Source organism: Convolutriloba macropyga, chromosome 13, assembly GCF_964194025.1.
Source record: "Convolutriloba macropyga chromosome 13, txConMacr16.3, whole genome shotgun sequence".
NCBI lineage: Eukaryota > Metazoa > Xenacoelomorpha > Acoela > Convolutidae > Convolutriloba > Convolutriloba macropyga.
In genome coordinates this window covers 29084440-29108084 of record NC_134480.1, presented here as the reverse complement: position 1 = coordinate 29108084, position 23645 = coordinate 29084440, and the positions used below count along the sequence as shown (strand labels likewise).

At 36.3% G+C, this 23645-nt stretch overlaps 1 protein-coding gene across 2 annotated transcripts in view; it reads right to left on the bottom strand.

Moving 5' to 3' along the window:
- Positions 1-23236, bottom strand: part of LOC142352256 (serine/threonine-protein kinase Nek9-like) — a 148658-nt gene extending 125422 nt beyond the window's left edge. For both annotated transcript variants that reach the window (XM_075404734.1, XM_075404733.1), the window contains exons 1-6: positions 23111-23236; positions 17396-17588; positions 16563-16615; positions 14026-14205; positions 13534-13583; positions 11398-11479 (exon numbers count right to left, since the gene is read on the bottom strand). In XM_075404734.1, the coding sequence (XP_075260849.1) occupies positions 11398-11479; positions 13534-13583; positions 14026-14205; positions 16563-16615; positions 17396-17588; positions 23111-23194 (642 nt within the window). In that variant the 5' untranslated portion in view covers positions 23195-23236. The remainder of the gene's footprint in view (positions 1-11397; positions 11480-13533; positions 13584-14025; positions 14206-16562; positions 16616-17395; positions 17589-23110) is intronic.
- Between the last annotated feature and the right edge of the window lie 409 nt (positions 23237-23645).

Below are 23645 nucleotides of genomic sequence, written 5' to 3'. Positions count from 1 at the left end.
GTACTGCTTCTCACCCCGCCGAAAGTTTAAGACGACTCGGTTGCGCGCACCAAGAAATGCTGAAAAAGCTTTTAAAGGTGATTAATATTTTAACCGTGAACTCAGTGAATCTAAAAAAAATGTAAGAGCTTTTTTTTATTGCAGGTGCGGTAAAGCTGTTCTGTGGAACTTCTGTCTATGCTTATCATCGGGCGAAATTAGGAGCCAATCAAGTTGGTGTTAAGGAGCAATTTGAGAAAAGGCTCGAGATCATCAAATCGGGCGCTTCTGCTGGTCAATGAGGGACAACAAACTAATCCTAAGATTGATTTCTTTTGTTTAGTTCTGGTCGCAGTTGTTTCGAACTGATTTACTGTTATTAGTTGTTCTGCTACCAAACAGATGATATAATAATAGAAGCGATGTTTCTTACTTTTGCTAGAATTGAAATAACGTTAGTCATATACCATGTGAGTGTTCCCTTTACAAGGGTTGGGAATGTAATTAAGAACCCCAGGATCTCTTTAAAATAGCTGCATTTGAACCTATAAGTTTGGAGACAAGTTCCTTTGTAAGGAAATATAGAGCTACTCTTTCGATATCAGAAAGCATAATCTCCGTCAATACAGAAAAAAGTAACGCTTCAATTTAGTTTCAGTGATGGATGAAAAAACTCTCAAAAATGTTAATATCCGTTGGCAGTCATTGGCTGCAATTGATTCCGCTCTAACAAGCAAATATATTGACAGTGGAGACGTAAGGGCACACAAAATTTTTCAACCTGAAAACCTGGAGTTGGAAGATGACGCCGAAACCGTCAGAATGTTTCTGGAGAACCAGTACGTCGAAGTCCTAAAGGTTGTATCGTTCCAAGCTGTTAGTTATATTCCATCGACAATTTTTTCCCAAGTAGGAGTGTTTGCAAAAACTAAAATTGATAAAAAAAAGTTGCATTTCTGGCTTAGCAGGTTTCCTTAGTGAGTTACCAGATGAAGATCATGTAACCGATGTAAATGACTTTTCACTCATTACAACAACGAGAAAAATAGCGCAAACTTTTCTAATGTTAGGGCCGGTATCCTTTGTAAATTCGTGTTGTAAACCTAATTCGAGATACGAAATACATGGGAATTTAGTTCGCTGTGTAGCAATTAAAGATATTAATAATGGTGATGAAATTACGGTAAAGTATGACGTTAACTTCTTCGGAGATTTCAATAAGTTTTGTTTGTGTAAGTTTACCTCCGAGCACGGAGACCCTTTAGAAGATCGTTTGCCGTCACGTAAAAGGAAATTATTTAGTGGTGATGAAGAGAATCATAGTAATAAGTTGAAAAAAGTCCTGTCAACCAAAACGGATATTTTGAATAGAAAAGGTGAAGCGGTTGATCTAATGTACAGATACTCGAAAAAAGTAATTTTAGCAATGACAGCAGATAATAGTGCTGCTGAATTGCTTGCTGAAGAAGAAAGTTTTTCTGTTTTGTCATATAGTGAAATTTATGGTTCTTTAGAAACGTCCAGGCATTCTAGCCTTAACACAACAGTTCCGCAGCTAGATGATGAAGTTAGCTCCGTCATTTTGCCTTCACCTTTCCTCAATAAGTTTCAGCCAGTTGGTCCCGTCTGTTCGACTCCACTACGTTCGGAACCCTTGAACCTTTATTTATTTGATGATGAGGAAAGAAAAGAGAATTTGGTGTCGGAGACGTTTTTAGATTGTGAGAATTGGAATCCCGAATTAGAACTCTATGATGGCTCAGAGTTCTCTACAACAGATTTTAATAATGCTTTTGACTCAATTGCAAACCGACACACTCTTTCTGCTGCGTGCAGACGTGATATTTTGAGACTTTTCGGGAAAGTTTTACCGCCTTCTAATAATATTTCGGCCCCATCAACGTTGCTAAGCTTGCCTTCTTGCACTATATTTGAACACAATGCATCACAATTTGTAGCAGTCAATCTTCGCCAACAGCTAAAATCAATCTTGGGTAAAAATATTAGTTATATAAAACAATCGTGGTCTGAGTCTTGTAGCTGGACAGCTGGAACAATTAAGATCAAGAAAAAAGAAGTTTTACTAAACATCAATATTGACGGTGTGGCTTTATTTAAATCCCGTTTTATTTCGGTTTGGCCTGTTTGGGTCCAAATTTTTAATTTGCCTCCAAAATTGCGGTCAGAGTTTTCAAACCACCTCCTGCTAGGCCTCTGGCAAGGAAAAGGAAAGCCAAATTGGAGTTTCCTTTTAAAAAAATTAGCTTTGAAATTGATTTGTTTTTGAGCGACAAATTAGTAATAGAAGGACTGGGTGAATGTTCCGCAAATTTTCTATATCTTATTTGTGATATGCCAGCTATGGCTTCTGTATGTATGGTGCAACAATTTAACGGGTACTACGGATGTCCTTATTGCTACAGTGGTGGTGTTTATCAGAACAGGCGAATGCTCTATCCGGTTCAAGAAAAACTTTTTCATAGGCAAAATCAAGAGTATCTAAAAAACGCAATGTCAGGAAAATTCGGGGTAAAGGGAGTATCACCGCTCAGCAAATTTTTTGGCATTCCATGGAATGTCCCTATTGACCCCATGCATCAAATTTTTTTAGGTTGTGCCAAAATTTTGACTCAGGCTCTGATTTCCAAGGTTGCAAAAAATTCCAAGGAAGAGTTCAATAAATGTCTGATTGATTGCATGGTACCCTATGAAAGTTTACACAAACCAAAAAATGTTTCGGAGCTTAATCTGTGGAAACCTGCTGATTTCCGGCTTTTCTTTTTTCATTTAGGTCCTTTGATTATGTTTAAAAGTTTTTCAGTTGATCAATTATTGGTTGAGTTATTCTTGAGACTTTCAAAAGCAATTCGCCTCCTAAGTGAACAAAAATTGAGTGAAGCTATTTTAACGGATGCTGAAAATCATCTAAAATTTTTTTTTGACAATTTCTTAAAAGCTTTTGGAGTAGACTCACAGTCTTTCAATATGCACACCTTGCGACATTTAGCTCACCAATGCAGACAAATTGGACCGCTATGGCTTGTTTCTGCCTTCTCATTTGAGTCCGCAAACCACCTACTCATAAGGACAATCAAGGGTTCTGTCAAAAATCCTAACAAAATTGTTGAAAAATTTTTACACAGGCAAAATGATTCTCAGGAAGCGAAAGAGATCAACTGTAGTTTGTATGTGCGGCTTTCTGTAGAAAATCAAGAATACGCTTTGGAAAATAATTTAGTTCAAAAAAAAAGTCGTTTGACTTGTGGTGGATTAGTTTACACATCAAGCTCTTTTACTTACACTAAAAAAAATACTTCGAACAGTGTTGCCCCAACTACTGGTAATAAGTTTGTTAAAATAGAATTTTTTGCCAAATTGAGGAATTCGGAACTGGAATATGCAGTTGTCAGATGCATGAAAAGCAAAAAACTTGTAGATAGTAAACATGAGACTGAATCAGTATTGTTTCTATACAAAATTGGAAAACCGGGAGAGTTAGAAATGATTAGGGCTGAGGATTTAACTTGGAAGTGTGTTCTGTATGAACTAAGTGAGGGTACTTTTATCGCGAGCGTGATGAGAGAAGTCTTTGAGCATAACTAATTAGGTGTCCTGACCAACTTTTCACTCTTTTAATATACTTCTAAAATGAATGAAACTCTCAATATAGGATGAGAAAAACTGCTTACAGTGGTTCAGTTTGATTTTAAGCCAAGAATAAGTGTTTTGAGTCTAGTTTTCGGCGTGGTCTTTCAATACTGGTCGATTTTTGTGTGGTTTTGGTCGAGTCTGGATTGGTCGAGTCGAGTCTGGATCTGGGAATCTAGGGCGCTAGGTCTGGCAAACTGACATGTTCTCAGTTGATCTGTTGTATAGAGAATGACTCCGAAGAAGGATGCAATCCTGATCATGGGTGACTCCAACATAAAGCATCTCAGAAATGAAATATTGTGTGATCGTTTCCTTAAACAGTTGCCAGTAGTTGTCGATGGTGTAAGCGGACGAAGGGCAATGGACCTAAATGTTAATGACGTGGAGCTTGCATGTCAGTATAGATACGTAATAATTATGGTGGGAAATAATGACCTAGGAAAATTCAAGCACAGAGAGGCCGAAGATCCAACCTTAGTTGCCTGCAAAATAATTGCGTTTCAAGAAGTGTTGAGTGAAAGAGGTACAAGAGTTCGCGTTATTAAACTGCTGCCAAGAAAAGACGTTGAGCCGCATTTGATAGTAGCGGCAAATCAAGTACTGCAACGGCATTTAGGTAGAAATCTATTCAAAGCTACCCAAATGTACATGAAGCAATTTGATAACAGAGGAGGATTTCACCCTGTATGCGGCGGAAACTTGACATATTACGTTTCCTAGTGAAAGCGTGTGAAACTTTCGGCTTTCGAGTGAGAAAATTTTAAGACTCTGAAAACTTAAGACATTGAAATTTGCTAAATGTGAACCTAAGCTATTGTTCGTGCTTTTCGTTGTCTTAATAATTTGTGTTCTGTTATGTTTTGATCGCCTGTCTTCAGTCATTTGATTGATGGATATTTCTCTATCTGTTGTAAATACTGTTTCTTTGATGCTTTACTGATTGATTTTTAATCATCATTGTCTCAGCCAACCTTTGTCAAAACTCTTTTGTTGATGAATTCAGTTTTCTGCTCTATCCTAGGTCAAAGTCTTCTAAGTTAGAAAATGTCAAATGTCCCTTATGTAACAATTTAGTTGAGTAGCCCTTACAGTGGTAGGGCGATATAGGCTTTCTTTTCTTTAGAACAGCTCTTTACAGTGGTTGAGCTGATAGGTATTAGCTATTCGTTTTTTTCCGATTCTCTTTGGAGTCGCTGTGTTAAAGCAGTTAGTTGTCTGTGCTCTGACAGTGATTATTAACTTTTTTTAAAAAAATTACGAAAACTCTCGGCTTCTTTTGTGACATCAGATTTTTGTCTTGTTTTTCTTTTGTTGCTAAACACTGTCTAAATTTAGTGAATGCATATGAGCGACTGTTTATTTCTCTCCTCTAAGTTGCTTGCGTATTCCACCCACTCTTGTCCCTTGCTTTGGACGTGACTTTTTGTTTTCATATTGCGCCGTGATGGATAAATTTAGCTTTCTCAACGCTGATTGTAATATTTAATTAGGATCATAGATTGATAATGATTGATAATACATTGAATGACTAAATTCTTGTTGAGTTTGATGCTTGCTAATTCAATTTTGCTCAATTTTTGAATTTTGCTACCAGTTGTTTGTAAGAGCTGTGTTTGGAACAGCTTGAAACATGCGTGCCTCTTCCTTTTTTTGTGTCCATTATCTGCTTTGAACAGTGATCCGCTATGATTTGAATGTTTTATGTTAATGATTCCTTCTTTGAAATTTGTGATTGAGTACATCTTTGTTGCTCTAGGTTTTTAAATGTTGTTTTTAATGTTTGCATTATGCGGGGAAGCTCTGTTATTAGAGAAAAATGAATATCATTGAGTTCTCATCTTTCCTCGTTTTCTTCAAAGATAGTCGCTGTGAATGTGATCATGAGAAATTATGAGTTGTAGTGTACCATAGTCACTTCATAATATGAGTTGGTTTGATTTGAGTATTAAGTGTCTTTGCTAGCTTCTTGTTTTTGTTTGTTGATTATTTTTGCTTTTTCGTTTTCTGTTATAAGTGATGATTGTTCATCCTCGTTTTTTCTGTTTTTGTCGCTGTTCTTGTTTTCCCGGAAGTGCTGTGATAGCACAATTCGATTATTGAAAGGGACTTATTTGGTTTTAGTTTTTGGATTTGTTGATTTGAGTTGATTCAACTAGAGTAAACAATTTATAATTGGCATCAATGAGTGCTTCTTTGCCTTTTTTACGCTTTTTAAGCTTTCTTTCATGGAGCGCTGTGATAAAATCCACTGACTACAAATAGGCTCTTCTTTTGTTTTTTCACTCTGATGTTTCTGTTTTGTACCTTTTGGCCTCTCTTAATTTTCTGCTCTTGATATATTTTAAAATGATCCATGGATGCGCTGTGATGGAAACAATCAATTTCTTGATTGCTGAATTTTATAATTGTTGATCTTATTGAACGCGAGTGACTTAGCACTGAATTGTTAGATTTTTTCTTGTCTTTGCTTCTTGTTTTCGTTTGCTGCTCTTGATTTTCTCTACTCGTTTTTTCTTTTTCGTGCTGCACGTGTTTAACTGGAAGTGCTGTTTTCAAATTTTTTGCTCTTGTTATATTTTACGATGTTACATGGATGCGCTGTGATGGTAACAATCAATTTCCTATGTGCTGACAGTTATGAAGTTTTCATTAGTTTTAAAAAACTAGTAATAAAACGCTGAATTGCATTTTGTTGCTATTGCTTCTTGGTTTCTTTTCCGTTGCTCTTGTTGATTTTCTCTGCTCGTTTTTTTTCTGTTGTTTTTCTTGTTTACTTGGAATTGCTGTGATTGAAAAATTTGGTTATTGATTCTGGCTTGTCTCTTTTATTGGTTTTGGTCTTTAGATTTGTTGATTTGAAGCGGTTTGATTAGAATAACCAAGTAGTAATTGTATCAATGGGCGCTTTCTTGTCTTCCTTCTGTTTTTTTCATTTTGTAAGAAGCGCTGTGATTGAAATTTCTGAATACAAATGAGCGCTTCTCTTGTTCTGCTGCTTTGGTTTTTCTTTATTGCACCTTCTTGTCTCTCTAAATTTTTTCCTGGCGATATTTTTTTGGATGATACATTGATGTTATGTGATAAACATTCAATTTCCTGAGCGCTGACAGTTATAGTTTTCTTAATCTTTTTCAAAAAAGAGTGATGGAACACTGGAACACTGAATTGCAACATTTTCAAGTTTTGGCCTCTTGTTTTTTTTTGCTGTTGCTCTTGTTGATGACTTTATCTGCTCGTTTTTACTCTTCTTTTTTGGTTTTGGTCCCTAGATTTGTTGATTTGAAGCGGTATGATTAGAATAACAAAGTAGTAATTGTATCAATGAGCGTTTTCTTGTCTTCTTTTTGGTTTTTTATTTTGTAAGAAGCGCTGTGATTAAAATTTCTGATTAAAAATGAGCGCTTCTCTTGTTCTTTCGCCCTGGTTTTTCTTTTTTGCAACTTCTGGTCTCTCTAAACTTTTTCCTCTTGATATTTTTTAAGATAAAATACAAGGATGTTATGTGATAAACATTCAATTTCCTGAGCGCTGACAGTCATGGTTTCCTCAATCTTTTTCAAAAGCGAGTGATGAAACACTGAGTTGCAAGATTTCAAGTTTTGGCCTCTTGTTTTATTTTTCTGTTGCTCTTGTTGATGATTTTCTCTACTCGTTTTTTCCTTTTATTGCTGTATTTGTTTGTCTGGGATTGCGCATTTTCTATTTTGGTAGGTGCTTGTCTTTTTTCTTAGTTTTGGTCGTTAGATTTGTTGATTTGAAGCGGTTTGATTAGAATAACCAGGTAGTAATTGTATCAATGTGCAATTTCTTGTCTTCCTTTTGTTTTTTTCATTTTGTAAGAAGCGCTGTGATTGAAATTTCTGAATACAAATGAGCGCTTCTCTTGTTCTGTTGCTCTGGTTTTTCTTTATTGCACCTTCTGGTCTCTCTAAATTTTTTCCTCTTGATATTTTTTGGGATGATACATTGATGTTGTGTAATAAACATTCATTTTCCTGAGCGCTGACAGTTATAGTTTTCTTAATCTTTTTCAAAAAAGTGATGGAACACTGATTTGCAACAATTTCAAGTTTTGGCTTCTTGTTTCGTTTTGCTGGTGCTCTTTTTGATGACTTTATCTACTCGTTTTTACTTTTTTTTGGTTTTGGTCCTTAGATTTATTGATTTGAAGCGGTTTGATAAGAATAACCAAGTAGTAATTGTATCAATGTGCGCTTTCTTGTTTTCCCTTTGTTTTTTTTTATTTTGTAAGAAGCGCTGTGATTGAAATTTCTGAATACAAATGAGCGCTTCTCTTGTTCTTTCGCTCTGGTTTTTCTTCTTTTCACCTGGTCTCTCTAAAGTTTTTCCTCTTGATGTTTTTTAAGATGATACATTAATATTATGTGATAAACATTCAATTTCCTGAGCGCTGACAATTATAGTTTTCCTAATTTTTTTCAAAAGCAAGTGATGAAACACGAGTTGCAACATTTCAAGTTTTGACCTCTTGTTTTGTTTTTCTGTTGCTCTTGTTGATGATTTTCTCTACTCGTTTTTTCCTTTTATTGCTGTTTTTGTTTGTCTGGGAGCGCTTTGATTGCGCATTTTCTTTTTTGGTAGGTGCTTGTCTTTTTCCTTAGTTTTGGTCTCTAGATTTGTTGATGTGAAGCGGTTTGATTAGAATAACCATATGGTAATTGGTATCAATGAGCGCTTCCTTGTCTTTTGTTTTTTTGTAAGAAGCGCTGTGATTGAAATTTCTGAATACAAATTAGCGCTTCTCTTGTTCTGTTGCTCTGGTTTTTCTTTACTGTAACTTTGGTCTCTCTTTAAATTTTTCCTCTCGATATTTTTTGGGATGATACATTGATGTTATGTGATAAACATTTAATTTCCTGAGCGCTGACAGTTATAGTTTTCTTAATCCTTTCCAAAAAAGAGTGATGGAACAATGATTTGCGACATTTTCAAGTTTTGGCCTCCTGTTTTGTTTTGCTGTCGCTCGTGTTGATGACTTTATCTTCTCGTTTTTACTTTTTCTTGGTTTTGGTCTTTAGATTTGTTGATTTGAAGTGTTTTGATTAGAGTAACCAAATAGTAATAGGTATCAATGAACGCCTCCTTGCCTTCTGTTTTTTTAAAGTTTCTTGTAAGAAGCGCTATGATTGAAATTTCTAAATACAAATGAGCGCTTCTCTTGTTCTGTCGCTCTGGTTTTTCTGTATTGCACCTTCTGTTATCTCTATTTTTTCCTCCTGATATTTTTTGGAATGATGCATTGATGTTATGTGATAAACATTCAATTTCCTGAGCGCTGACAGTTATAGTTTTCTCAATCTTTTTCAAAAAAAGAATGATTGAACACTGATTTGCAACATTTTCAAGTTTTGGCCTCTTGTTTTGTTCTGCTGTTGCTCTTGTTGATGACGTTATCTACTCGTTTTTACTTTTTTTTGGTTTTGGTCCTTAGGTTTGTTGATTTGAAGCGGTTTGATTAAAATAACCAAGTTGTAATTGTATCAATGGGCGTTTTCTTGTCTTCTTTTTGGTTTTTTATTTTGTAAGAAGCGCTGTGATTAAAATTTTTGATTAAAAATGAGCGCTTCTCTTGTTCTTTAGCTGATTTTTTCAGAAAACTTGCTCTCGCTCTCTCTCGCTCTCTCTCTCTTCTTGTTGCCTTTTGGGCATTTATTTCTTCGCTTTTCTCGCTCTCTCCAGTTTTCTTTGCTTATGGCAAAGTGTTTTTGTGCTTTTTAGGATTGCCTTCTGGGCAAATTCGGTCGTTCGCTCGCTTTCACGGTCGTTCGTTTTTGTTTTGCTCTCGCTTGTTTTCCGTTTGTTCGCTTTCACGCTCGTTCGCTTTTGTTTTGCTCGTTTTGCGCTCGCTCGTTTTCCGTTTGTTCGCTTTCACGCTCGTTTTCGTTTTCCGCTCGCTCGCTTTTCGTTCGTTCGCTTTCACGCTCGTTCGTTTGTTTCGCTCGCTGTTCGCTTGCTCGCTCGTTCGTTTTTGGTTCGCTCGTTTTGCGCTCGCTCGCTTTTCGCTCGTTCGTTTCTGTCTCGCCCGTTTTGCGCTCGCTCGCTTTTCGCTCGTTCGTTTTTGTTTCGCTCGTTTTGCGCTCGCTCGCTTTTCGCTCGTTCGTTTTTGTCTCGCCCGTTTATCGCTCGCTCGCTTTTCGGGTGCTCGCTCGTTTTTCGTCGTTTCTCTCGCATTTCGCGCGAACCCCCACCTCTTGCCTGTGCCCCCTTTCTTGTGCATTTAGATGTTCATTTATATGTTTATGTTTCTTTCTTCAGCGCGCTAACCCCCCGCCCTTGTTTGTGACCCCTTCGCGCAGCGCGATAACCCCCCGCCCTTGTTTGTGACCCCTTCGCGCAGCACACAATAACCCCCCGCCTTCTCTGTGCCCCCTTTGTTGTTCATTTAGATGTTCATTTATATGTTTGCCTGTTTCTTTCTTCAGCGCGATAACCCCCCGCCCTTGTTTGTGACCCCTTCGCGCAGCGCGATAACCCCCCGCCCTTGTTTGTGACCCCTTCGCGCATTAGTCTTAGCTCTTTCGGGTCTTTCTTTTTCTTTGATGGCTAGAGACCAGGTGCGCTCCTTATGGAGCACAGTAATGCACCGGCTCTAGACCTCAAAAAAGCTAAAAAGGCTCACGCTAAAGCTAAGACAATTTTACTGCTGCAAAAATCTTCACCCTTTCTGTGTTTGCCCCCTTTCCCAGCATTTGAATCGAAAAGCTTGCAAGATTCTTGCAAGCTTTTCGATTCATCTTGCAAGCTTTTCGATTCATCTTGCAAGTAATCTTGCAAGATGAATCGAAAAGCTTGCAAGAATCTTGCAAGTGAATCGATAAGCTTGCAAGATTCTTGCAAGTGAATCGAAAAACTTGCAAGAATCTTGCAAGCAACTTGGTACCCGTATGCATTCACTTGCAAGATTGCTTCCAAGTTGCTTGCAAGTTTTTCAATTCGGCGATCACTAGGGTAGAGACCCATACGCTCCAGATAGTCCCTGAAATCGGACACAAGCTCAGACTCACAAGACGAAGAATTATTACAGCCACCGTAAGATTAAAATGGTTTCATGGAAAGCAAAAAATAATCACAAAAGAGCACGGAGGATCTTTCAAACCATGCGCAGCCTAATCAAACGCAATACAGTTACTGTACTTTGGCCATGCCATGCGAAGGAAGCATTTGGAGTGCCTCTATTTGACCGATACAATCGAAAAGAAACAAACTTGGGTAGGACGACGAGACAAATTTTTCACGACCACTCAGTAGCGAAACCCTGAAGAAGACGCAGAACCATATATTTGACAAAATCTTCATCAGTGGTCGCCAAGGCCTGATACAGTCTCGGAAATTTAGAATTGAACATTGAGCTTTCCGTTTGCCTTGTTTCACGCAATTGAACGACTCTCATAAAATCCACTGATTTCACTAATTACTTAAAACTAAAACGACTTGATGTCGTGAACATTGATTAAATAACTCATTTTTTATTATAGAAGAAATATACATACATTATATCTGATACATCTACAATAGATCTGATTCACCATTTGTTAATAAAACGTCGAAACGTACAAGATCTTAGCACGCGTTGCGAGAAACTAAAAATTTTACCAAGACCTTTACACGGCATGTTAAGATCTAACAGGCAAACTTAAAATAACAAGCTAAGGCATTGCTACTTGGTAGAAGTTAAAAGGTCAAGAAAAACAAGATCCTGCATTTCGCACTTCTTGGCGAGGTGTATAAAGAAGTGTATCTACTAACAGTGGCATCGAAGCTCTTCTTCAGAGTGAGTAGTTCAAACAGAACACATCCACACGCCCAAATGTCACTCTTCTCATCATACCTGCAAACAGAAACACCAATAATTGTTTGACCATTTGGTAGCAAATGGGCTTGAAATCACGCCGTAAGAAAGAAAGAATTTATTTCTTTTTCACACAATTACAGCAAGTGATAAAGCACGGACAGATGAGACTAAAAAAAGTCTATTTCACAAACTGCCCCAGAAGTTTTCTAGCATCAATCAACACAAAAGATTACTGAAAGCTATTTAACGAAATATACTTTGTAAGCTCCTCGTTACCTACCAAATAAGATTTAATTCCAAGACAAAACCCGATTATTTCATTGTTCAATGTCTTATCAAGCCGCGAATGAATAATTCCGATGACCTTTAACTTATTGTACAATTTAGCAGCAAGCAGTCTGATTGAGCATCTTTGTAATTTTTACACAGTTTCAGACAAGGTTCATTCAGCAATTGCAGATTTTTTCTCGTATTCTCCTTAAAATTTTTCAGTTCAAAGAGGTTATTGCAAAACGATTTTTTATGCTGGTTATTGATTGCCTTTAAAACAAATTCAAGACAATTCACATCCATAAAAATGAGCAGTTCATAAATATGCAATTCGTAAACAGATAACAATAGATGCTTTTGAAAGATGTCATCGCAACCATCGGTTTTTGGTCAGAAGTAACTGCTTTTCAAAATCTTTTTTCTGTAGAAAGTATAAAGGTTTTAGAGAAGAGTATCTACAAGGGCAGAAAACTAAATCACCGTACTGGATGACACAAACAAAATTAGTAAAAAAACTAATCAGTTGACAGCGGGGAACGAAATATCTCAATTTAGATAAGATTCCACATTGCTTCGATAGTCTGTTTCCCAAGTAAATGATGTCACTTTGAAAGCAGCGCCTGTTGTCTAATTGTATAATATCTGGAAACAGGCTCTACTTTAATAACAATCATTATTGAACTTGAAACAGTGATTAGAAGTATTGGTTTTGAAACTAAGTTGAATATATTTTTAAAAAAAATAGATACTATTTTAATTTGCTCTTGCCACAATGACTTTTTCAAGATCCTGTTGAATGCTTTAAAAGAAGCTAAAAGCATCCAAAATAGAATCTTCAGCGAAAAAAAATTACCTTCAAATTTTTACAGACAGGTTAAGTCGTTAATATATATTACAAAAAGAAGAAGACCAAGAATGAAACCTTGTGGAACACCACAATTTATTTTTGACCAGCCAGATTGTACACCATTATTCAGATAAACACATTGCATTTTTTTTACTTAGGTAGGAACTGAACCAACTTAAATAATTTCCTCTTATACCATACCTCTCCAGTTTTTACAGAAAAATATAGTGATTGATTGATCGTGTCGGAGGCCCACTTTAAATCCAGAAAAAAATTACACCGTGTGAATAATCTTCCACTAGCATAAAGAACCATTAAAGTCTGGATAATTCAGCTCCAAAATCATTACCTGTATCATTTTCTGGAGCCAAACCTATTTATAACAGTAATAATTCGTCTTCGTTGACAATTGGCACAACAAAAAACTCAAAAGATTTTTTTACCAATTAACACTAGCTTTGAAAACCAGCAAATTAATTCCTTTTGAAGGCACCAATCGTTAGCGAACATGGAAGAATGGTCACTGCAAGTTGATAACTAAAATATTCGGTTTTCACTAAATAAGTTTATAAATTTCGCTTCTCTCTTACGTCCAATAGTGCTAGAGGTGTTAGAGCTATCAGAAAAGTGTTCCATTTTTTACAAACATTAATTTCCAAAAAACCATTTTACTATTATCACATAGAAAATGGCGAGCGAGCAAAAACTTTGTCAAATTATTTTCATTAAAAAACAGTACCGTACACTATTCCAAACAGCAGTAAATTTTTACAGAAAAGGCAAAGCAGACCCTCTTTTGAAGATACTTTCCTAAAATTAGCTATATACTTTATTTGAGCTGCAGATAAATGAACCATTAGAATTTTTGCTCAGATCGCTATATATCTTACGAAATGAAAGCTTTCAAATGTAAAAAGATAACTCGTCCGCCGGGGAATCAGAAAAAATAATCGGTTTCAAACAAGCAACTTACTGTAATCCTTGCATCAGTTCAGGTGACATGTAGTACGGAGTTCCCACGACCTGAAATATAAGTTAGCCTCAACGTCCGAAACCACAGCCGCCAGAGTAAACATGACAAACTATGTTGCCTCATAGATCTCAAATCACAAGTGTGGACCTTAGAACTACAACAAGAAAACTAGGACATTCAAGGACATTACTAATCTTTTCGAAAGTTCTATTTTCGTCTTTTCAATTTTTGACAAATCATTTTTCCTGTGAAGCATTTTTTACAATTGAAAATTTGAATTGACAATTGACTTGGTTATCATGACTTTAGTCATCAACACAACAGATTAGCAGTTTAATTAATCAAATATCAGCAGTCCATTTCTTTTCTTCACATTAAACATTTCTTCCTGTGAAGCATTTCATGACTTCTTGACATTTTTAATCCAATCACATTTGAATGAAATCGATTAAAAAATTGGATGACTGAGGTTTATTCTCAATAAATGCTCACAGATTGTGCCATGTGTTGTGATTGGTCGAGTCGCTTACTGATACCAAAATCACCCAATTTGAGTAAAGCATCTGTCCTGTTCAGGAATATGTTCATGCTTTTAATGTCCCTGTGTAGTACATGCACATTGTGGATATGTCTAACTCCGCTCATCAGTTGGTAGAACAACCATTCCACAGCCTTAAAAGAAAAATTCCATTCCAATTTGCGAAACTTAGCTGGTAATGATAGGATTGATGTGTCCAGCTTAAATATAACCATCCATAGATGTTTTGCAACTTTTGTACCAGTATCTGTAACATAGCCGGCAGATTGCCGGCAAATAGCCTCTGTTGAGAATGACGCACAGCGGGATGGAAACAAAAAGAGAAAAAAGAGACAAATATTGACAGAAATTGTTCCAAAAGTGTCAAAAAGTGTTCTAAAACTTGATTAGAGTTTCACTTGGATTCTAAAATTATACTTAATTCAGCTTCCAAACTGAAGGCTATTAAGCTGATAAAAGGCCAGCTAGCAATCGCTCTAATGAACTTTGGCAACCTAATGCACCACGAACAAGCTTTATTGGTTTATCCAGTTTCTTTTGATTTTGCTCTTTTGACCTTGACGCCCCCGTTGCTTGACGAAAATTCAGCAGTTAAACGTGACAGGTGACTTACGTAAAAGGTGATCGGAAGGAATAACGAATTTATAAAAAAAACGTAGCAGATCACGTCCTCAATTACAATCCAAAGCATTGAACTAACTAAAGACCTGACAAACAAATTGCGACAGTCAACAAAGCAAATGATCCTATATGCGCAAAAATAAACAAAAAACAAACAATCAGCAAAAAGAACACTTTGCATTGATACTATGCCTCCCTAGAATGAGTACAAAATAATTCAAGCTTCTGGAAATCAATAACAGACAATGCAAAATGTCCAAAAAAGGAAAAATAGTTGACCCCCTTGACCCGTCGACCCGCTTGACGCACATGGGGATTGAAACAGAAAAAGAAAATTAAAAGCTAGAAATTGACAGAATTTTTCTAACTGTCAAGTGTTTTTTTGTGTAAATTCTGTGCAGATTCGGTTAAATTGCAAAATTACACTTAATTCAGCTTCCAAACTGGAGGCAATTAAGCATGATAATAACGTCAACTAGCAATCGCTTTAATGAACATTGATAACCTAATGTACTATGACTTAATGACCGGGCTTCATTGGTTTATCTCGTAATTTTGATTTTGCACTTTTGACATTGACCGTCTTCACAACATTACCTAATTCAATACGTGAAAGAATTTAAAATCCAGTCAGTTAAAATAGTGAGTGAAATAAAGTAAGAAGTCGAGCGTGAAAATCTAGACTTATGTAAATGTAAAACGAAAAACGTGATCAAAAGGTAAAGCGAATTAAAAAAAAAGGAGACCGCCTAAATATTAGCCGTTGAGAGGCTGACGGCGGTTATTAAAAAAATACACAAAACTACATACTAAAGTTAGTACTCACAGAATAGCATACAACTTTATAAATCAGAAATCAACCATTACCAGTACCGTTAGGTAAAAAGGAACCAAAAGAACGCCAAAGGCATGATTCAAAAATTTGCCAAAAAAACTTTATATCAAATGGTACCAATGTCAATGAGAGGGATAGCTACAATTTCCAGCCAAAAAATTGACAGCTATTGCGACCCAGTTGAAGGTCAATTAGGACAGTTATTCTTAAGATTAAGCAATAAAACACTAAGTAACAAAAACGCAAAAAATTTATCAACTTATAATTTCTTTGGAGGAAATAGTTAAAAGTCACGAAAATCACTGCTAGGAACTCAGATCATTAATTAGATCAAATAATGACTCATGAGCAACCGATGACTATTGTCAAACATCGGACAATAATTATGAGAAAATTTTTTAACATATGCATAGGAATCAAGGACCCCAAAGGCAGATCTGCTCCCGCTTTTCTTTAATCATTTCCTTGCTTACTATTGAAAACGTTAGTTTTGTATTTATGAGATAACCAGAGTTCATCTTCCATGTATTACATTTCTCTAAGCTTTTTAAAGCTCCCCAATTCATGTCTTTGCGTAAATTCATAGCATAGGTCTCGTTGATCAGCTGGCTGATTTAAATTGATTTACAAAAAAAATTATCGAAATCTTCATTCAGCCTCGTATAGCAACCTTTTTTCAATCAACTCTGGAAACTGAGCTGAGCGGCTTTATGATTTGCATTAGAGCTACTTAGGTCAAAATCAGAAATTTATTTGCAAGAAGTCACTGGAATCTAGTATAAGTGGCGAGACCAAAACAATGCTTTTATTTATTGCCCTCTATGCGATTTATGACCCCCCCCCCCCCCAATAACAATTCATCTCATCCGTTAGTATAGCGCGCCATCATGTTAACAGGCTTAAAAATTTCAAGCCACTAGGTCGTGAGGGATTCAAATAAGCTCCAACCAGTTGCTGATATCTTTGTTTAAGAGCCAATAATTGGAAATCTACAACAATCAGTTAATGAAAGCGGATCTAATAAAAAGAACTTGCCTCCTGTTCCAATGGATATGTAGCTCTCCCAATGTACTGCTGCAAATTTCCACCTAAAACAGAGAACTTCAGTAACATGTATTCACAAAAGTGACGACATCTCCATTTTATGAGTATCAATTTTCGGATCTTTTCCGTTTGTGCCCCCCCCCCCCCCAGCTTAGTGCGCGCATACTATTTGCAACCCCCAGACGCACGATCCATATTTTTACATAATCATTTACTATGTAATGGCACGTGCTCTGTAACAGGGGGGGGGGGGGGGGGCATAACGTACTGCAAGAGGGGGGACAAACGGAGAAGATCCCAAATTTCAAAAATCCGTTGTTTTAGCATCTACTGCAAAAAAAGCAAGTCAACTTTAGTACTTATATAATGCCATTCGGAGAAAAAGAGGGAAAACTGAAGCGTTAAATGCAGAATCAGTCATCCTCCGCTTTTGAATCGCCCGCTATTTTTTGAGGACTATATTTCTAAACGGTATTTTATCTTTGAAAATTGATAATTAGCTGGAACAAAAAAAAACTTAAAAAAAACGGGCACAAATAGCTTTTTAGTGTTTTGAAAGAAATTTTATCTGTAAGCGAAAAACCCCCTTCGCAATTTCTACTGCATTTTCTCCAGTAAGGCACAGTCTCAATAACAAATATCAAACTACTCAAAAATCAGTCATTTCCCATTCTCAAACTTTGAAATTACAATCTGCATCACTCGCTGCATCGATCAAATACGTTGAAATGACTAAGATTGCCAACATAAAAAAATTAAAATTAGTCAATCAAACCAAAGAAGGAAATATTTTTTATCAAGAAAAGTTGAGACGGACACCATACCACTTGCATATTCCATTTCAATGAGGAGCATCGGTGCTTCAGGAGGATATGATTGGAAATGCGTGAAGTATTGGATGATGTTAGGGTGTGGTGGGAGACTGGACAGGATGTCCACTTCAGAGAGAGCCGCTTGTTGCTCCTTTAGATCCATTCTTCCCAGATCAACTTCTTTCCAAACAACCAGACTGTTGTCCTGTGAATAAAAACTTACAATACACACCCGAAAATGCCAAAGGTCTACATTGAAAAACTTCTGATATGAAATTCCAGATTCGAAACATACTGAGCTGGTAAAAAAACTGTTGAATGACCCTGCATTAGTCACTTCAAATTCTGGCCAAAATCTCTCACGTTACGCGGTTGTTCTACTACATTAAAGTCAGTACCACAAATTCGCAAATATATCACAATTATGCTAGCTATTAGAAAATTTTTCATCAAACGACTCCGTGTAATGTCTCCATATGATTTATAACTCAAATCAAATTGTCGTATTTTTTTAAGTATTCACTCTTTATTCACTTTAAAAATTCAGTTTTTATTCACTCCCGCTATAAACATGACAAAACTTTTAGATAATGCATCAGTATTTGTTTTTAAATAATTTCCCAACATTTGTCATCTTAAAGCCTAAGTATGAAGTATTTTTCTCACTCAAATTTTGCCTGTTTTCTTTTCTGAGCTTAAAAAAGGTTTTTTGTTTAAATGAAGATCAATCATGCATAAATTTTCTAAACATCAAATTCTGTGCAGTTTCAGCAAGCTCAATTATTCGAGGAGTGAATATTTTCTATAAGTGAAGTTAAATCGCAACAGTTAAGATCGATCAAACTGATCAAATCTAACTCTCAGTAAAACTGTTTCAATTCATGTTTCTCTGAAACCCACGACATGGAGTTTATCTGCAGTCGCTTCTTAGCTTAAACTAAGACAAGACGATCAGGTACGGAAAACTTCTATGGAATCTTAAGATTCTTCACTGAATCATTCAGAACCGCCATAGCAAAGTCTGAAATTTTACAAACCTTGCAGTATTTGAAAGCCTCTGAGCCTCTGTAGTCAAATTGATAAAACAAACTCGAGACGTATATCCAGTACATTTATAGCCAGATAGACGTATAGCCTATAGACGTATAGCCTATAGACGTATAGCCTATAGACGTATAGCCGAATCAAGGTCAAAAAGCAGATAATTAGACTGAAAAAACGACCGACCAGAGTGTCCAAAAACTCTTGGAGTCCAATAGTATCATAAACTTCGAGCCTGTGAGCACCTTAAATTTGTATTAAGATCGGTTTCTGGCATGCATGGCGAAGAACCTTTAAATAGTATTTATCAGTATAGGTCTTCACTGCGTACAACAAGACAGTCACAGAAATGTCTTTTAGTTGTTTCATAAAAAAACGCTGTTTCATAGACAGTCTCTTTCTTTCAGAGGTGCTGAACGTTACAATTTATTAGTAGCTAATACTATCTCGCAAAAATACTATTGAATGAATCTAACTGTCAAATCTTTGTACATAAAATATGTGATAATTACAAATTAGGGAACTGGGAAGTGGTCAAACTAATTTTTGACTAATGTTGATAAATCATAACTCAAAACAAAGCTGTTCCGGCACAAAGTTTGGCAGTCCCGAGGGTTCATTTCTGGTGTAAAAATGTTGAAATCCAGACAGCAAAATATGGTTTTTAAAAAGTCATAAGTGTTTTCTCATTTAACTCTGATTTTACAAGTACGCAACAAAACAGAGTTCTTTCTTATGGTACCAGATGCTGGCCGCTTTCTGTTTAATTTGTAGTTCTCAACTCAACATTAATTTTTCTAAATTTCTTCTATTTCATTCATTGTCATGAACTAATTTTGTTTTGTTTATTTTGAATTGTGCTCATCGCTTGATTAATCGCAATCGCTAAGTAATAGTATTTCAAGATGTACCTCAGGACATTTGTAGAGAAACTAATTCATCTTCTTTTCCTTCTACCTGGACGTCTAACACAAAACAATTGCTCACAGTGATACTTTCCATAACGCGAACACGTACTGGACAGGAGAGGATCAATGCCACCTAGGGCAACGAAAAAAAAAACAAAAAAAAGCATTTTTAGTAAACCTCCAACGGGAAACATTAGAGCCTCATTAATGCCCATTTGTACATAAAGTTCCTACCCATTTTCATCAGTGAACTTTTCTATAATTTCTCAGAAGATAAAAGCACAGAACGTAAAAGTCGTAAATAACTTAATGAAAGAAAGGAAGCAAAACGTATATTAGAGGCAAATAATCTTTTTCAGCCTTTTTGGCCACTATTTTATCTTGAAATTCGCCACGCTTTGATAACTGGAAAACTAACGAAGCCCAACTGCAATAAAGATTTTCAAAACAAGTAATAGAGCACTAAAAACATCAACCTTAAAAAATAAGGAGGTCTTCGAAATTTACATTGCAAGGTAATTCTCTTTGTGAGTTAAATTAATAACAAAATCGAATACCCGGAGTGAAATAATTATTTCCACGTTTGAGCAAGACAACGAACGGCGAAACAGCTCAACTTCATTCGGACACGTAGTCGAAGATTTTCCTAATTGAATAATCTTGTTCTTGGAGCAAAAATTTAATTTTCTCGTTATTGTTTGAATTCATACTGTTTTTATGCAAATAAAGATTGAAATTAAAAAGAACAGATAAGAATTCAAATGCTTAAAATTGGAAACGCCTGGTGTATTATTAACTGTAAAGTTGACGGGGCTTGCTGACGTTTACCTAAGGTTCTCAACATAGAATAGTAGCATGATTCAATAAGTACCGACAACAGCGGAGTTTTCTATAGGACGTCACTGCCCCCTCCTCAGGAAACTTCAGGACCACAAATTTTATCCATTGTTGATCCAACGTCTGACAAAAACTTGCATTACTCGGCGACAAGACCCCAGCAATGTTTTGATTGGTCAGTTATATGAAGATGAAAACCAATGTAAGAATTAAAGATCTTGATAACCTCCCATCCATCTGTCATCAACAAAAAATATACACAAAAGGATGATCGTTTCAAGTAATTGACATTTCGCTAGAAGGTTTGTTCGAGCGGCTGCTGTTGAAAAGGGTTGTTGTTATTACAAGTCCACTGTTTCTTAAAGTGGACATCATCAATGCTCAGATTGAGAATCAAGAGCGTCAGAGGCTTATTAATTCAAAGTACTTGCCATAGATAATGGAATTTGAACACTAGTGCGACGAGACAGTAATCATTCAAACAGCTTGATTTTGCTGTCTTCGAACAGAAAAATTTCCTATTGGTCTCTCCAATTATGATAAACAGAATGAGTTTTGTTGATATCATTCAACTTGTATACCAGGCGTTGGCGAAAGTTATCATGTTTGACAAAAAACGAACTAAAATTGCGTATGCTGTTGAATCTAAAGTTTGTCCACATGAAAGCAAACTGAAAAACTAAACTGAAAACAAAATAAAACGAGCCGATGTTTGTGAGAGCGTTAGAGGTACACATTCTTTCATATGAAATCGGAGGGCTGATTTCAAAGTATGCATATCCATTGTTGAAGGCTATGCAATTCTGAATAGGTATTCGCACGATTTTATCTATGAAGATGTGCTCACAATTTCCTCCGAAGAGTGACACCTGCCTTTGTGTGACTAAAAATATCGCAAATCGCTGACATCAGAAACACAGGAATAGCTATCAGACGCTCGAGGGGGTCTGGAAATTGTGCATCGCTGGATGTATCGGGGACTTCATTGCAAATAACAAGGCCAGATAGTATACCGTCTCTAAAAACTTTAAAAGCAAGGGTAGCCTTAATATAACAGATTTTGCAGCCGTGAATTAGTCAAATCCATGATTTGTGTTGTTTCAGTAGGCTGCACTCTCCCCCTACTACGTTTCTGTTGCTGAGGTAGCAACAATTTGCATACTTGAAGTTGTCTGCGTGTACTTGGGACGGGAGATAGAATACCTCGTTAAAACAAATTTAAGCATACTTTAATGAATCTCTGAGCAATAGGGCCGCTGGACATAAAAGTTGCTTCGCCTGATACGCAGAACACTTGTGAAGAATGGCGTATTGACAATCCTAGTCAGCTCGTGAATTGTGCTTGCTCAGCATATTGCAATGGATTCATTTGGTCCACAGAAACAGCAACTCATGGGTCTTCCAAAACCCATGGTTTCTGTTTGTGGCATTGGTACCACTCGAACACTATAATTGGAAAATATTGTTCGGCGAGACGTAACGGGATAAATTGATCATTTTCTAACCATTAAAACATCGCCTCTCCGAGCGATTTTTTAAAAATCGACACTCGACATTTAAAAATGGAGGGTAAAATCTATGACTTATCGAGCTCAGTTCTATGTTGAATGGCATTTTCATCAGATTTGCAGGCCAGACTTGACAAAAAATCGCAATTTTGTTCAAAAGACACTCCAACCAAAGACATGCTACAAGGACAATAAAAAAAACGATGATTCAAATTGATTTACAGAGACGGCTTTACTGTGGCTTTTATGATGTGATTGAACAGTTTCAGAAAAACCTGGCGACCTGAAGATAAAATTCATGAAATAACTGAATTTGGTAGGAAATTAATCAAGAAAGCTCAAAACTACTCTAATTCAATTAAATATCGCATATTTTTTCGACAAACGACTAGCTGAATGAACCGTAACTATTGACGAGTTCAGAAAGTATTGTCGTTTGAGGTATATGTTAAGCAAAAGAAATATTGGACGGAATCACATAAAATAAGAACTTTCTTTGAATTCTTTTTGCAAGCGGCGATTATAACCTGCACATAGCCACAAGAAATACTGCTGCGACCCATCCCCAACAACAACTGTTCTCAAATGATACCACTCATATATTTTTCCGAAAAAGATTTTAAGGAGCCGAAATTTACAGAAAAAGTTTGACGCATAGAATTGTTTCGCTTATGACACAAAATTGAAACAAAAATGACGTGTAATGAAGGAGCAGTCCTAATAAGAGCGTATTCAAAAAACTGCTCGAATCGCTTCTGTATTAGAGCTCTGATCATGCCCTGAATGATCACGTTATTGAGCAGAGTTGTCAGGGTAATTTTTCTTTCATTTTAATGGTGAAACAAACAGGCAATTGATTCACAATGGCGTACTTTTATCCAAATAAACAGAGATAGCTGGATGTTACCAAAACAATAGCTACATTTTGGAACATGCTTAAAAAGTTTTGCAACCTACAACTTAAGTCGATGCGTCGGTAAAATGCAAAGAAATGCTTAGAAATTCTACAGTTTGATTCGGTAGCAGACTAATTGTTGGTTGCCAGAAACTACGATATATTAGGAGACACAAATCATCGAAATCTACTGTCACTCATTCTTAGAACCAGCAGGGCACTTAAACCGACCCTTAAAACTGAAAAAAAGTAAGCTTAATTTTAATTAGAAAACTTTATAAATGTGGTCCAACTGAAACTCAGGCCACAGTCTCAAAACTCACCGATATAATTTGTCAGCATTTGTGTTGTTTCTCTTCAACAGTAATATGAGGTCTTGCTTTATGAGGTCTTACTGGGTTACCACTTGATGAGATGTACTTCTCATTGGTAATCCCTCCAGGCATTTTTATTCGATTATTTTGATTGACTGTTGCTGGTTAATTTCAATTCATTCATAGCTTTATGCTGATACTTTGACTCAGATTTCAAAGCTCACCTCTGTTTTCCGGTACAAGGTAGCCTCGCCAAAAGCACCTCTTCCCAGGCACCTGATTGGAACATAGTTACTCCCGCGGGGCATTGTTAGTGCAACTAAGACATGAACAAATTCAGACAAACAATTATATCTGAAATATTAAATACACACAGCATCAGTTCCAACTAAATTTCAATCTTTTACGACTTATTTGTCATTTTACGCATTTCTAGGTTAGTTGCACATAATCTTCGGGGTTTTGAACCGCCATATCTTCATTAGGTCGCCAATCCTACATTTTTAGCAAGCAAATTTGATCGCTGAAGTCAGCATTGTCCGCTCACCCTCGTTTTAAGATAGGACTTTATAGGCTTTTGCGGAAAACAGTCACAGTAAGGGAAACTAGTTCAAATTTGCTCAAAATTTAAGGAATTCGTCACAGATGTCCACTATTGCGGATTTTGATGAACAAAAGAAAGGCGGACAGATTTTTGACACTATTGTTTGCAAAATTACGTCCCTAATATCCGCGCTAAGCTAACTAATTTCCGCGGTT